General features: G+C 22.9%; 1 protein-coding gene across 5 annotated transcripts; it reads right to left on the bottom strand.

Moving 5' to 3' along the window:
* Nucleotides 1-11,392: 11,392 nt before the first annotated feature.
* On the bottom strand, nt 11,393-13,123 carry LOC141044780 (uncharacterized). Of its 5 annotated transcripts, none has more exons than XM_073530327.2 (2): nt 12,366-13,122; nt 11,393-11,935 (listed from the first exon to the last, which is right to left on the bottom strand). In XM_073530327.2, exon 1 carries the CDS (start codon nt 12,742-12,744, stop codon nt 12,385-12,387), a length of 360 nt encoding a protein of 119 aa, XP_073386428.1. In that variant the 5' UTR covers nt 12,745-13,122; the 3' UTR covers nt 11,393-11,935; nt 12,366-12,384. The 5 variants fall into 5 exon arrangements, with proteins under 5 accessions (XP_073386428.1, XP_073386429.1, XP_090102414.1 ...); XM_073530328.2 differs by having other exon boundaries at nt 11,393-11,813; XM_090246288.1 differs by having other exon boundaries at nt 11,917-12,081; nt 12,366-13,123.
* Between the last annotated feature and the right edge of the window lie 2,904 nt (nt 13,124-16,027).

Raw genomic sequence — 16,027 nt, 5'->3', positions numbered from 1 at the left:
TTTATTTATTATAAATTTATAAAACAAAATTATTTTGATGGTCTAAAAAACTTATTTTTTTGTAAATTTAACATTGGAAAAATAATACAACCTAGTAAAATATGTCATTAATACTTAATTAAAAAATAATATTTTAAAAAATATAATGATTGATCAAGATTACAAAAAAAATTATTTAATAGATTATTAACAACAATAGACTTTTATTTTGTATTGAAAAAAGAGAATTGTTAATAAAAAAATTCCCAATTAATATTGCTACATTCTATATGATCTCTTTATAAATAACTATCTAATAATATGTCTCTTTCTTTTCAGCATTTTTTTCTTTCTTTGTTATTAGAAATGGTGCTGGTTAAGAAAGAGACAATAGATATTTGATGAAAAAACAAATAGCAAGCTATTTTTTTTAAAAAAAAATAAAACAAATAGCAAGCTATTTTTTAAAAAAACATAGTATTTGCTTTAAGAATTTTTTAATTTATTTTTTATGTATTTTATTTTATTTATTATATATTTGAATACCAAAATAATAAAAAATTTATTTTTTAAATTATTATATTTTTGACTCGATACAAGAGTTAAATATTAGGCTACCAAGCATGCCACAAGCATAGAAGCAATATTTTTGGTCAATTTAAGTTGTATGGAGTTCACATAGGGTATGGCAATAACAATTTGGAATGTAGCATTAATAATTCTATAAAAAAAAAAAATACAAGTTATGATTTGTAGCAGCTTGCATTCAAGATGTTCTTTTTTGCACAAAAAATTTCTAATTTTTGTATCTTTTTTTAAACTTATCTTTTGAAAATACAATTTTATTATATACTTGATAGATTTAAAAATCTAGTGCAGAAAGAATTACAAGCATATTTTGAATAGTAGTGAATTTGGCCATAGATGCAAAAATCCAGGTTTCTTTCTTTTCTCTTTTTGATTATATATATATATATATATATATATATATTAATTATAATATTTTCAAAAAAATATGGAATTTGTTACTACTTTTACTTGAATGTATCTCCAGTAAATTGCTAAGTGTAACGGCCACTAGTGGTCGTCCTAATATATGAATACATAGTTGTATATGCAGCTTCTGCCTAAAGTTATATTTATACAGTAAAAAGTGTTCCTGTATAAACAACTGAATGTGATTATTTTTATCATTTCTATGTTCCAGGTTTTGGTTAGACTACTGTATAAATTCAACCAATTATCATCATGTATCTAACATTTTGTAAGACCAATTTTGATGGTCCAATATAATACTAGTGTACCACTAAAAATGTTGGATCAATTTCCTATAACAACTAAAACAAATAATTGTACTGATTTTTGTATTAAATAAATCTCAAATATTATTCTAACTTATGAAAGGCCTTAGTAATAATAATGATGAATCTCTCCAGACTATGGTTTAAAAATAATTACTTGGATTGAAGAAAAACTTCATTAATTACTTATTTAGTTTTAATCCTCATTTTAAAATATTACATAAATTTTCATATATATATTTTTCAGTATTATTTTTAAAAAATATTATTTTTCATTTGCACAATTTGTGCTTTACGAAAGCCAATTCTTTTGTGAAATCAAATTTGTCTTCTAAAGTCTTTTTCATGACTTTTGTATTATTTTAGAAGAATCTCACAAGGAGAGGTTATCTTTATTAAACTATGGATGGATGGATGTATGTATATATATATATATATATATATATATATATATAATACAAATTAACTATAAAAAGAATTATTTTTTAATTTTTAATTTTTATTTCTTTAGGTTTTTATGATATATTTTTATTATGATTTTTATAAAATAAGTATTAAATTTTATCATTTTATTAAGAATGTTATGAAATAAATAAAATATTACTAGGGCTCTAGAAACTCTTATCAAATTTTATATTAATTCTTAAGTTTAAAGAATCTTATATGGTTTCTAAAATCTTTTTTTTATAATATTTTTTTAGATTTCTAAGATATTAAATAACTATGAAAACCTCTTCAAGTTTTTACAGTTTAAATAAAAAGCCAAGAAAAGGAATTCCTCAATCTTGCTAACTTAAACATGAAAGAAAATCTAGAAGAGTTTTTAGACTTGAGAGAAAAGATAAAAGGCCACAATTTTTTGAGCTTGTGATTGATTGAAATTGAGAAGCTTTGTTTTAGATAGTTTTATATTGAAAAAATAAACAAAGAATCTATAAGAAACAAAAATAGTATAATTTTTTTTTTTTTTTTTTTTTTTTCTACATGGCTTGAATAGTGTTGACAGATAGTATTTGTATTTGGCCTAATGTAAAGAAGTAAGTTTTACAAAGATTTAGAAAGGTATGTCAAAATTTTCAAAATTTTCATTAAAATCATTAAATTTTGAAATAAACTTGATATGAAAAACTTTGAAACAATAAGAAGAATAAATATAAAAAACCTTAAACTTTTATGCAATAATGATGTACTAAATATCATAAAACAATTATTTTTTTATTATTATTTTTATTATATATATCTTCAATTTTAATTTAAAAAATTCGTAATTTATTAATATATAATTTTTCATAAAATATGATAAAATTATTTTTAATTTACTAATTATAAAAATAAGATAAAATATTTAAATCAATAGATGATAGTTTGTATATTTTTTTGTGTCTTTCTTCTTCTTTTTCTTTTTAAAAAAAATCATGATCACCAAATCGAATTTTTGATTTTTTAATGACATTTTTAAATTTCAAAATAATTTAACATCTTAAAAAGTTTGTATAAAATTTATTTTATATTATAATAAAATTAGATTACTCACTTCAAAGAAAAAAGTGCACTTATATCCTCTCAAGTCCTCTAAATTTTATGCCAAATTTGAAAAAAGTATAGATAAGAGCCAACAAAGAAGGATTAGTTTTCTCAGATAGTGTTGTTACATGCAATAAAATTTCCATGCTAAAGTTTGCCTATTCTATCTCAAATTTGATCCTTGAAAACTTGGATCAACAATTTTATGTAAATTATGAAATGCATAAAACCTTAAAAATTTTAATAGTAAGATTATATACCTCTCTATATTTCAAAAATAAAAGATTTTATGGTGTATTATTAGAATATTTTATAATACATGACAATTACATATAAATTTATTTTTAATTTTTTTTTAATTTGATATACATAATTAATTAAAAATAATTAAAAATAATAATTTAGATGTAAATATATAATTATGTCGTAAATGAAAGTAGAAAAAATTAAAGATTATTTAATTATTTTTTTACAAGTTTAATTAATAATTTCAAACTAATTTAGATTTAGTGATATTATTTTAAAGCTAAAGAATTAATTAAGATAAAATTTTATAGAATCAAAACCTCATAAGATATTATGTGTTACATGTATTAAAGTATGAAGACATACATGCATACATCCAATTAAGTAAAAATTAACTTTTGGAAACTACATAAGATTTGATTTCAAAATTATATAAATGCATAGTGAGTTTCTTTGTCTACAGATGTACTATTAATGATTTTTATTTTTATTTTTAAAAAATAGATTAAATTTTGTATTACTTCTAGTTTTGAAAGGTTTAAATTCACTAATTTAACAAGAGTATCAATGTAATAAATTTGCATTGATTTGCACTGAAGAACAAGAAAAATATTTTACATTATAATATGTATCATTCTTGAAAATTATCACACAATCAATATCTTAATATAAAACTTTGTTTTATATATGTGTTCTAAAAATTATGTATATTTTATGATGATGGTTTTATTATTTTTAATTTTAAAATAAAATAAATAAATAAATAAATATTTTTTAAACATTACTTATTTTATGTTGAAATAAAATAAAAAATAAATTAATTAAATATAACTTTTTGATTATGTTATTTTTATAATTTTTAGAGAATTTACAACTATTTTTCAAAATAAAAAGTAGAATACATTATATAATATTGTAAAAATTTATAATTGGAACACAATAACTACTATTACCTAAAAACATAAAAATAAAGAAATAGCATCATGCACCTCATTTCAATGTAATAGAATTTGTAAATTTTTATCTCTATTTTTTCAAAAAGAATGAAAAAATTCTACCATATAATATTATTATTCTATTTTTAGTATTTTGTAATGATGTAGGTATTTTTACATTATATATATATATATATATATATATAATTAGATAATATTTTTAGTTTTTGAAAATTCTGTAAAAATAAACAACTTCAATAAATTCTATTTATAATTATTTATCTAAATTTTTCCACCTTGAGAATTAAAAATATTCCTTCTATGTTTTTACATAGGAGCTATCCATGTACTTACATCAACTTTTGATGAAGATCATTCTTTGTCTTCCAAAAGTCGTGACCTTAATTTAAGTTCTTGGAGTTGAAGTCAATGTCAAAGTTGAGGTCAATCATTTAAATTCTAAATCTATGTTTGACATCATTGTTCTTCAATCTCTTCTTTATTTTCTTCATGTCTTTATTAGCATTGAAGAAGTCTATTGATGTCATTCACTTCAAAGCAAAATATATCTTTTACTTGATGAATCTTATCTTGTCATTATCAGTCTTGTCTTCTAAGTTCTTTTTTTCTTTGTATTGAATATCCCAAAGATCTTCATAAACCTTGACTTATCTTTGTTAATCTTGTCTTCTAAGTTTTTTGTTTTTGTTTTTTTTTTTTTTTGGGTGTGTATTGAGAATCACAAAGATCTTCATGAACCTTGTATTATAATATTTATGACTTGTTAATAGATCAAAAGCATTTAATGCAATGATAGAATGTAAATTATAATTTCTTTATTATGATTTTCTTATGATATCTATAACATCACTTTGTGGCTATTTAGTAACCACCTTATCTTTTTAACACATGAGTGGCTAACTAAATTTGTCTTTTATACTAACTTCTCTTTTTTAATTGTAATTACACTAGCTTTCTTTTAAATTTCTTTTACACCAAGTCTTTTTTTTTTTTTTTTTTTTTTTTTTTCCTTCTTTTAATATGAAGGTTTTCCTTCTTCTTCTTCTTTTCATATTAATTTATATCTAAAGTTTCTCTAAAATATATCTCCTAAAGAATGTAAAATATTTATTAAATATAAGTATATTTTTAAGGTTAACAATAATTTTCTTGTAACTTCTCCATATAAATTTTTGCTAATTGTATTTGTCAGATGCTCTATTTCTATCTTGCCAATACAAAAAAAAAAATTAAGAATTATTTTATCTTTTATTCAAATAAAATGCCTAAATGAGCTAAGTGGAACAGTTATATTCAATTAGTCTACAAAGTTAGAATTTATTATTTCTTCATAACTTTTTATTTTATGCTCTCTAAAAAGTTTAAATAATAATTTGTAGCTTTTAATATTCTACAAAATATGCTTAAATGTTGTAGGATGATTTTGTGCTTTACAATTTCCATATTATACCAAATTTAAAGTACATGTTGTAGTCTGCATGACTTATCGTTGTGATACAGAATTTCATGATTTGTTTGTGTGCACATGTGCATGGAGAGAGAAAAAAATAAATAAAAAAATAAAAAATCTTAGTGATTTAAAATTATATAAATGTGTGCGTGAATATATATATATACATAGAATTGTATTTTTTCAATAATTAAATAAAATACCTGATGTTAAATCTGATTGAATCAACATCATTACATTTTTTAAAGCTTTTTGAAAGTATAATATACAAAAAGAAATGAATTTTCTTTTTCTTTTCATAAGTGCAGTTTTAATATATAGAAAAATCCCAGCACACCAAAATAATCAACTGTACCAATTGCACAATGTGTGAAGTTTAAATAGGAGTTGCAATTGGTACAGTTGATTATTTTTGGTGTGCTGGGATTTTTTTATTAGAACTACACAAATGAAAAGAAAATCACCATGGTATGCACATTGTATACTTGGCTTCTTTACTGTTTGCAATAAAAACTGAAATGAATGAACGGGGGATTTGTTCGAGAAACACAAAGATTCAAGTTCAGCACTTGGATGGTATTGTCTTTTTTTTCTTTCTGTCTGTCTGTCTGTCTATCTATTTGTTTGGGTGAGAAGGGGCTTGTTATGAGGGGTTAGACAGCATTTGTCAGAGGCTGCTCTTTAGGGTCAGACATACAAGATTGTTCTATCTCTTTTACTGCTACTGCTTCTGCTGTTAGTTGTTGTCAGTTGTTGGTTGTTATTTTTGAGGTCATGAGGCATTGAGCACTCCTTGGTGGAGAACAGCCGTGGCTCCTTCTTTTTCATTCTACATGTCTTGAAGTTTCCAGGTTCAAGCATGCAACTTAGTTCTTATGACGGGAATACCATAATGCCAACCTGAAGAGGGTTAGGGAGCCTCTTGGCACTGAGAGCTGGTAAAGCCACCAACATAAAACACCATGTGCTAGTGTGAACAAGTTTATGTGTAAATATAAATATAAAGTGGAAAGGGAAGATGAGAGGGACACTCAGCAGAGCAATGGCAGACACTCTTTCTCCACAATGGCTTTGTCTCACCAAAAGAGGAACCCTACATGACCCAAGGACCAGTCAAAGCCAAGCCCAGTATGGACTCAGTCTCTCAGCCTCTCAAGTCTCTCTCTTGCCATTTTGCTGGAGGAAACTTAACTCAGTCCAAGTGCCCCCATCTGCCCATCTGGCAGCCAGTGGATGGGTTCCAACTTCTGTATCTATTGCACACTTGTAATGATTATCTTGGTTGCAAGATTACATTACCAGATCTACCTCAGGTTTATGATAAAACAAACAAAGGCACACACACACACACACACACTTAGACTGATACATTCCACTGCAAATCAGATTTTGAGTCTAATGTATATTGTATATATGTGTGTTTAAATAAATATATATATATATATATATATATATGCACACACACACTAGATGTAGTGCCATCCTTGGAAACTGTAGAAGACATGCTCCACAAGTTTGTTTTTATTTGAACTGTTTATACAAGGATTTAGAACCTACCAAGCTACTCCAGATGGTCACCATGGGGTTGTGCTCAAAGACAGCAGGGCTGATTTTTTATTTTTTTTTTATTTTTTTTTATTTTGGCATTCAACTTCTTACCAATCATATTTCCCCTGCTAATGCTCTTCTTTTTCTTTTTGTATGGTAAGTGATATATATATATATATATATATATATATTCTATTTTTATTTTGGCTGACAAAGAAGAGAGCTGCCTCCAAACATGTGCAGAAGAGACAACTCATGTGCCAGAGCCAAGAGAATCCTATCCATAACTCCAAATGATCACATTTTGTCGTGGCTCCTTCACTTATTCCATAGCTCTCCAGTAGACGTGCCAAAGCAAGATTTCTGACAGCATAACAAGAAAAAGCTTTGCAAACATGAAGAATGTCTGATGGGCTGACATTCATCATGTGGTGGATGGAATGCCTCCCATGTTGATGTCATATGTGCAGACCAAGTCCTTGTCCTGTAGAGACACTCTCCCACACCCAAGAAAAGTTGAAGCAAGGGAAACATATCCTTCATGCCATTTGTCCATGGCTGCCAAGAGTCCAAGTTACATTTCATCACCCACATGGCTTGGCTGCCCAAGAAAAATGCTCTCCTCTCTTCTCTCCTTTTCTTGGCATTAGATGGAGGATGGACAATGAAAAAACAACAACATCTATGTTGTCTCCTGCATGGATATTTTGAAGCTTAAAATGTGAAACTTGGATCAAATGTGAAAAAATATGAAGAATGTGTAGTTATTGAAAATGATCTTATTGATGTGTAGTGCTCAAAGATTCATCCCTTATTTAAAAGATGATACAAAAAATAATAACATCTTCAAGGAAGCCTTTAGATTAAGTTATTAGAGCATAAATCTATATTTTGATAATAAGGGTTTCTTTTAGTGCATATATACTCACAAATAGGTGACTATTAAGATCTATTTGATTAATAGAAAATTGTCTTGATAGGCCATATGATTGCTATAAGTTGTTACTTGACATCTTATAGCTAACTTGACTTATTGTTTTCAAAGTTAGAATTTTAATCAAAAAATTTACGATTTTATTGTGAAGTATTCAAGAAATTAGGTTAGTATGTTTTTTTAAAATATTACATAAATAACATCAAAATTTAACATAATTATTAGGTGTTTATAATGTGACATTATTTTATTAAATGTTTGAATCTTAAATAATTTAGTATTGCCTTATAATATAAAATTTGATGTACTTTTTAAATATTAAATAAAAGATTTGAATTGTTCAATATTATAAACTATAATTTTTAGTATATTAGCCATCAATCCTTATTTTATTTTGAATATTAATGGCATATTTTATCATCACACTAATTAAACTTCAAATGACTACTTTTTATTAACTTTAATAAATCTAAAGATTAATTTTTCTAATATAATTATTTATAAATTTAAAAATAAAATAAATCATGTTTTATCATATAATATTAAAAATACATGAATTTAATATATATATATATATATATATATTATTTTTTTTCTATGGTTTTCATATTCAAGTCAAATTATATTTTTTTTTAAATATCTTTATTAAATACTATTAATAAAAAAATAATTCTAAAAACTTGTTATATAGTTTTGCTACAAATTCTTTTTAATCAAAGTATATTTTTTTTAAGAAATAGAACAAAACCTTTTTCATAGAGTTTTTAAACTGTATAAATGAGTTATTGTGGGTGATTAATTAAAACTTATCAATATCCAACTAACAACATATTATTAAATTAGATAGCATATTTAAGTAATTTAAAAAATAAAATTATTTTAATCTAATATAAATATTAAAATTAATTACTGCTAATATCTAAATTATAAAATAAAATTAAGACTCCTTACAAAAAGAATTAAAATTATTATTAAATTTACATTTTATTTAAGGATACATCTCTTATAATTTTAAAAAATGTAGAAAATCATTATTTCTAAAACTAATTAATATTTTCTAAAATCCCTGTAATGTTTAGAAAAAATTATACCCAACGTTTCTTTAACTAACATAATTAAAAGTATGATTTAAAATATCCTCAATCTCGCCATTATTTTTCTCAGAAGTCTTTTCTCTCGAACTTCAAATATAATTTCATGCCTCTTGGATTTTTAATCTCATTAATTATTCTACAGTACTTTTTGGAAATTATTTTTAGATTATCATAATAATTGGTATTTAAAGTATTTTTATAAATTTTGATAGCATAAAAGAATTAAATAAAATAAATTATGCATATCATACAATTACACGTAAAAATAGATAAAATATTTTTTATTTTTATATAAAAAATGAAGTTTTATTTTAAAAATAATATGTTTGAAATATTAAACTTAAAGTATATTTTATTAAAAATACATTTATTTATTGTTTAAGTAGTTTTTAACATTTTTTAAATAGACTTGACTTTCTTTGAAGTATTCATAATTATGAAATCGAATAATACAAAACTTAATTTTTATTGAAAAAAATTAAACTAATATACTAAGCTTTAAACAAAAAATAAAAATAAAAAGAATAACTTTATCACTTGTTTTAGTTTAGATTATTATAATGTTTAAAATATGTTTCTAGATAAGAATTAGTTATAATAGAATAAATTTATTATTTTTATTTTAATACTTAATATCTTAATTTAAATTTAATATTTTTAATAAAATCGAGTACTTAAAATATGATTTTGTAAAAACAAATATTTTATCATAATGTATTTTCAAAATAAATATAAAATTAAGATATTATATTTTAATATGCTAAAATTTTATTATATATATACTTTAAAGATATGATTCTTTTGTAATTATATTAAAAACGTCTTAAAATTGTATTGGCAAAAATTGTACTTGTTTTAATATTATTTAAATAAATTTATTCAAATTTATCCATTAATTCTTTTGAATTTTATTTTTGAAATAATTTTATAAGATTTATTATGATTATATTAAATTTTAAGATAATACAATCTATTTTAAAAGATATTTATATATTTTAGGAGGTCAAATGTTACTATAGTCTCTATGTAGTAAAAGGGGAGTTTCCACCTAGTGATTTTCAAAGTTTAAATTAGTTACTCTTACTACAATATTACAAAAAGGTTTTTTTAGGTTAATAAAGACTTATATTAAATTTATTCTGATATTTATCATATTATAAATTCCATATAAATACTTATTCATTGAAAATAAGATGAATTTTATAACATGATATAAACTTAGAAGAATTTAATAAAATTTAAGAAGTCTTCACAGTACTTTCTATAATTATTTTCTTTAATCCTGTTTTTTTCTACAGCTTTTTCTTTAATGACATAGAGAATAAATTAAAATTTTGATTAATTTAATAGAAAATTTAAATTAAAATATTAATAAATGTAATTATTTTCATACTACTTACAATATTATTGCCTTGAATAAATAATTTTTTTTTTTTTTTTTTTTTATTTAAATATTTTTTTAATAGATAGTAAGATATGGTGAATTTGGTACTACAACCTTAGAAGCTGCTTTTAATATGTGGTGATAGTATTAAAGTTTGGTATAAAATTTAATTTTGTTATAATTTTATATTATAGAATTAAAATTAATTCCTCAACTATCAAATATAAAAGTCATTTTTCTAAAATATAAAAAAGGAGGAAAAGAAAAAAAAATGAAAAAAGAAAAAAAAAACAACTATCAGCTATCTTACTCATAAGTTAGAATATATAGAAATTAATATGGAATCAATATTGAACTATCTTAAATTATGATTTAAATTAGACCTTTGTTTCTCTATATGAAATACATTACCAAAAAAATAATACAAAGTAGAATTTTTTTAACTATCTAAATAAATATTAGAAAATTTAAATATATATAATTACAAAATATTGATGATATGTTTCTTGAAAAATATAAAAATAAAATAAAAATAACAATAAAATATTTTAGATATGAAAGATTTAATATCTAAATTTTTATTACATATTGAATGATATTTAAATCAACTTATCATTTCTATTATTGAAAATAATGATAATATTAATATAATACATTGAATAAAATATTAAAATATTTTTATTTTTAGAATATTAAAAAATATGTATTAATTAAATTACTGTTATAAAAAATTAATATTAATATTTTTTTTGATAAATATATTAATATAAATTTTAATTTTATAAAAAATAAATATTATTATTTATTTAAAATTAGTATTTAATGTGATATGATTTATAATTTTTAAAAAATACTATATTTATTTTTTTGGTATTTAAAAATTTGATGCAATAATAAGCATTACTTTGACTTTTAATTTGACACAAACATTACCTTTTATATTCTTGTTCGGTTGATTTTGGTTTCAATTTTGCAACCAAATTAATACATACAATGTTTTAATATTCAAATAGAGTAAAACATTTTTAAAATAATTTTATTTACTAAAATATATGTAATTAAAGGAGAAAAAATTTATAAACCAAAGACAAGAATTTAATGGATAAAATAATGTCTAATCAGTGCTCTCATATAATCTAAAGTACAAAATTTTACAATCAAGTAGTATTACTCCTCTATTCATTAAGTTATTATTGTTATTATTGTTTTTATTTTTACATGTTTGCATGTTTGCATGTACTGGAATACCTCATTTCCCAAATTTTTATATAACAAAATGATTGGATTCTGTGGGTTTGTGTGGGGATGCAATGAAGAAGAAATTCATCAGTGTTCCATGCAGGACTTGGTTACATGACAACATGTGCTCTGTATCAACATCACATGCTCTTCATATCCTGGTACACATTCAACCAATGCTACCCAGTAAGGTGGGAGACAGGATCCAGATGATGTAGTCTTTACTTTCTGATATGGGAAGGCACAACTTTCAGATCTAGGGTCTTAGATTCTGCACCCCCTGTATATCTTTGTTTTCAGTTTATTATGATGCTTGCATCTCTGCAGACCAGTTTAAGAGCAGAAATCCATACAAACAGAATCCCACAGGAAAATCACTTGATCTCTGCAGGCTCCCCTCTGCAAATTGCTTGGCTATTCTGAACACTAAAAACAAGATAAAGAGTGGAAGAAGAAACACTACCCATTTAGGAGAATTAGGGTTAATTGGAATTAGGGTTTCTTAGTAGGTACAGCTGTATAACCAGTTATCAGTGAGTAATGTTGGAAGGTAAAGACTTGAAACGTTTGAATGGAGTAAATATACAACTTCCCATTGTTACCACAAAAGCCTTTGTAGTCATTGATAAACACGCACACACACATAATTTGTGTATATAAATATACAATTGGGTAGCAATTTTGACTTTTGTGGGGTTGAGGGAACATACCTATATTATTTTTTTCTGCCTACTCTGCTTGCTTTGTCTTCAGCTTTTGCAGGGTAGCAGCCCAGATGGCCCCACAGAGGAGACATTTCTTCTGCAAAGGCAAAGCTGCACCCAGTCTTGTTTTTGTTGGTCCCACTGCATGACTGCTGTGCGACCTCTGGCCCAATGAACCCAAAACCCTAAACTGATCTCCCTGACTGAATCCAACCACAAAGCCCTTGCAGTGAGAATTTGAGGGCACACCAAACTTAAAAACACCATGGGAATCTGTATTTGGTTTTTCAACATTGGATGAGGGGTTGCGAGCTATATTTGGAGTTGGGTGAAGGGAAGGAGTTGCAATATGGATAGACTGCAGAATAATAGTGCATGTGGACATGGTGAATGTCTTGACAATGGAGTGGTTAGTGCAATTGGTTTGTGTTGATTGACATATTTTCTAGGTTTTTGGAAGGTGTAATTAATAATGGAAGAAATAGGATAATTGCAAGTAATATTGGCTTCTTTTTTATATTTTAAAGTGGAACTATACTAGGTCAGTTTGATATGATCTTTCATTGAGATGTTCCAAAGATGTCAACCTATAATGGGAGTCTAGTATATATTCAATACTATTGCATATGAAAGAACAGAAAAAAAAAGAAATAAGAAATAAGAAAAATTATTCATTTTAATACGTTATAAATCAGAATAACCATTGGTTATTATTTTTATGAAAATCAGTCCAGTACTTATATTTTAGCATATATATATATATATATATATATGTTCCATAAAACCCTAAATTTTAAAATTAAACAATTACAAAAAGAAACATTGTAAAGACTATAAGAACCAACTACTAAACTTATGTTAAAAATATATATATATATATATATATATATATATATATATTTTGGTTATTAAAAATTAATTTTTTAGAGTTGATCTAAAATCAAAATACAACTAAAGTCCTCGAAAAGATTTGTACTATAGCATAAATAGAAGGTTTAAAGAATAAACTAGGACCTTCATAGGATGCTTTTCTATCAGAATTGAGTTGGATTGTTAAAATTATACCAATGCAAATTTGTTTTCTTTAAAAATTATATATTTTTTTATAGTTAAGGCCCATTTTTTTGGTTTTATTTATATTATAAAAATATTTTATTGTTAAATTTATAAAAAGAAAAGCACAAATCTACTTTTTGACAAATTTTAAAGTTTTATCATTCTTATTATTTTATGTCAAAATTTTAAATATAGTACACTAATATGAAAATCTAATATTTATTTTTTACATACCTGAAATTGTAAAAACATTTACAAAAAAATATAAAATTCTAAATTTAAATAAATAAATATTATTTTTAATGTAAAAAAATGAGTTAATAAACCTGAAAGTTGAGGACCGAATAACTAGTAACTAAAGACTAATTTATGCCATATTGAAGTTTGTAAGAAAACTGGAAAATTGGTGCAACATTATAACACCTAACATTGATTTATAATTAAAGAAATTGTAAAGCATATATTTTAGAAGTTTATTTTAAAATAAAAAAATGATACATATTTTTTTTATTTCACTACATTCTTCTTTAATTACCCCTTGTGTTACAAATTTTTTTGTTGAATTTCTCACTACAAGCTTTAACATCTTTAATATATTAAAATTCTATTTTAAACTATTAGTATATGTTCATGAAGATGTTGCTTTCAATCTTCAAAAGTTTTTTAGCTACTCTCTTACACCTTTTAATATCTGTTCTTAGTCATTATATAGTTATGATTTTAGCATCAATCAAAATCTATGGTTTTTTGAGAGTTGTATTTTTTATGTTCACTTTAAATCTAAAATTTAATATAAAAATATACTTTTGACAATTACATAATTTTTTTAAACGATGTAAAAAAATGAAAATTAAAAAATCATTCAAAATTAAAAATTCATTCTCATAATTATTATGAAAAAAATTGGCTTAGAATCCAATCTCATATACTAAAATATCAAATCTACCATTAAGATTTTTGTAAAACTTAAATATTTTATTACGAAAAGAGGCCTTAGAAATAATTCTGTTTTTAGAATGATTATTGGAAGGTGGATGTTAGTTATGTGTATTTTATTGTTGTACATATTTGAGCAATACTCTTACTGGATATTCTAATTAGATTTTATAGCTATTTAAGTACTTGAATAAATCTTATTATATGTTGTAGTTTCACCTTATATATATTATTTTAAACTTTCTGCAAGATTCTTGTTGACATTTCTTGAAATGTTTAAAAATATTTACTTAAAAAAATTTTAAAAATTAAAATATATACATATTGAAGAATTAAATTTCAATATTTTATAACCACAACAATCTGAAATATCTAGAATTTAAGATCTAGTACAACAAGTATAATTAACTAATATTTGAAAAAAATTACTAAAAAAATTATAATACTGTTAGAATTGTTGTTAATAAAGCTTTTATATGTTCAAATAATTTAAAATTTATTACCTTTTAAGATAAAAAATTATTAATATTATTGTAGCCACCTCTTTTATATTTTAAATAGCTAATAAAAATATCACTCATAATTTCAGATAATTCTATTGTAATAAAAGTATTTTTTTTATTAACACTCAAGTTTTCTATTATATAGTAAATATATTTTATTATGTTATTATGTTTAATAAATATTATTTTTTTATTTTAAAATTTAATAAAATCATAAAAAAAGAAAAACATAATGATAAATTGTAAAAAACAAAAGGAAAGAAAATACTCTATTATCTTTTTCTGTATAACTCTATGAGCTATTTTGGATGTAAGTAGGATGCAACATCAAATATAATAGTGATAGTTTAATACAAAGTTTAATACATGATTAATTAGTAGAATAGATGTTTGTGAAGTCAAAGACATTGACTACTACTCACTTCAATAATAACTTACTACAAGAGCTAATTTTACAAAAGTAATTTATTCTATTACATTAAGCTGCAAGAAACTGACCTTATTTATAAACATAAAGCACTTGCTAATTTAAACTTAGTTTTTAGAAAAATAAATTAAAATTTTATTATATTAATAAAATTCTTTTGAATTTTAGATTTTATAAATATGTTAATGTATTATAAGATAAACTATATAAAAAATCTTTTAAAAATATCTAAATACACTTAAATTTAAAGTATTATGAGTTGAAATAATATAACTAAATCTTATATATTTTAATTATTTTCACGTTTTTATTTATCACAAAGAAACATGTACTAAATGGTTATTATATATGTAGTAATGGTTATCATTGAAGCTTCTAAAGTTATATATATATATATATATATATATTAAATGGTTATAATTGAAGCTTCTAAAGTTTGATATATATATATTAAATGGTTATAATTGAAGCTTCTAAAGTTTGATATATATATATATATATATATATATATATTAAATGGTTATAATTGAAGCTTCTAAAGTTTAATATATGTATATGTATATATATATATATATATATATATGAATTGATAAAGTTATTGTGCGTGGTTATGGTTCAATAATGTTCTTATCATCTGTATTTTTTATTATTAATAAATCTTTAAAATATTTCAAAATTTCGAAAGCTTATTTATAACAAAAAAAACTATTTTAGTTGATTTATCTTTTGAATGTACTTTTGACATT

Source organism: Physcomitrium patens, chromosome 22, assembly GCF_059467195.1.
Source record: "Physcomitrium patens ecotype Gransden chromosome 22, ASM5946719v1, whole genome shotgun sequence".
In the NCBI taxonomy this organism is placed as follows: domain Eukaryota; kingdom Viridiplantae; phylum Streptophyta; class Bryopsida; order Funariales; family Funariaceae; genus Physcomitrium; species Physcomitrium patens.
This window is presented reverse-complemented; position numbering and strand designations above follow the sequence as displayed.

Coding starts and splice junctions, on each gene's coding strand:
- LOC141044780 (XM_090246288.1), bottom strand. CDS start 12,744: ATGTCCACATGCACTATTATTCTGCAGTCTATCCATATTGCAACTCCT.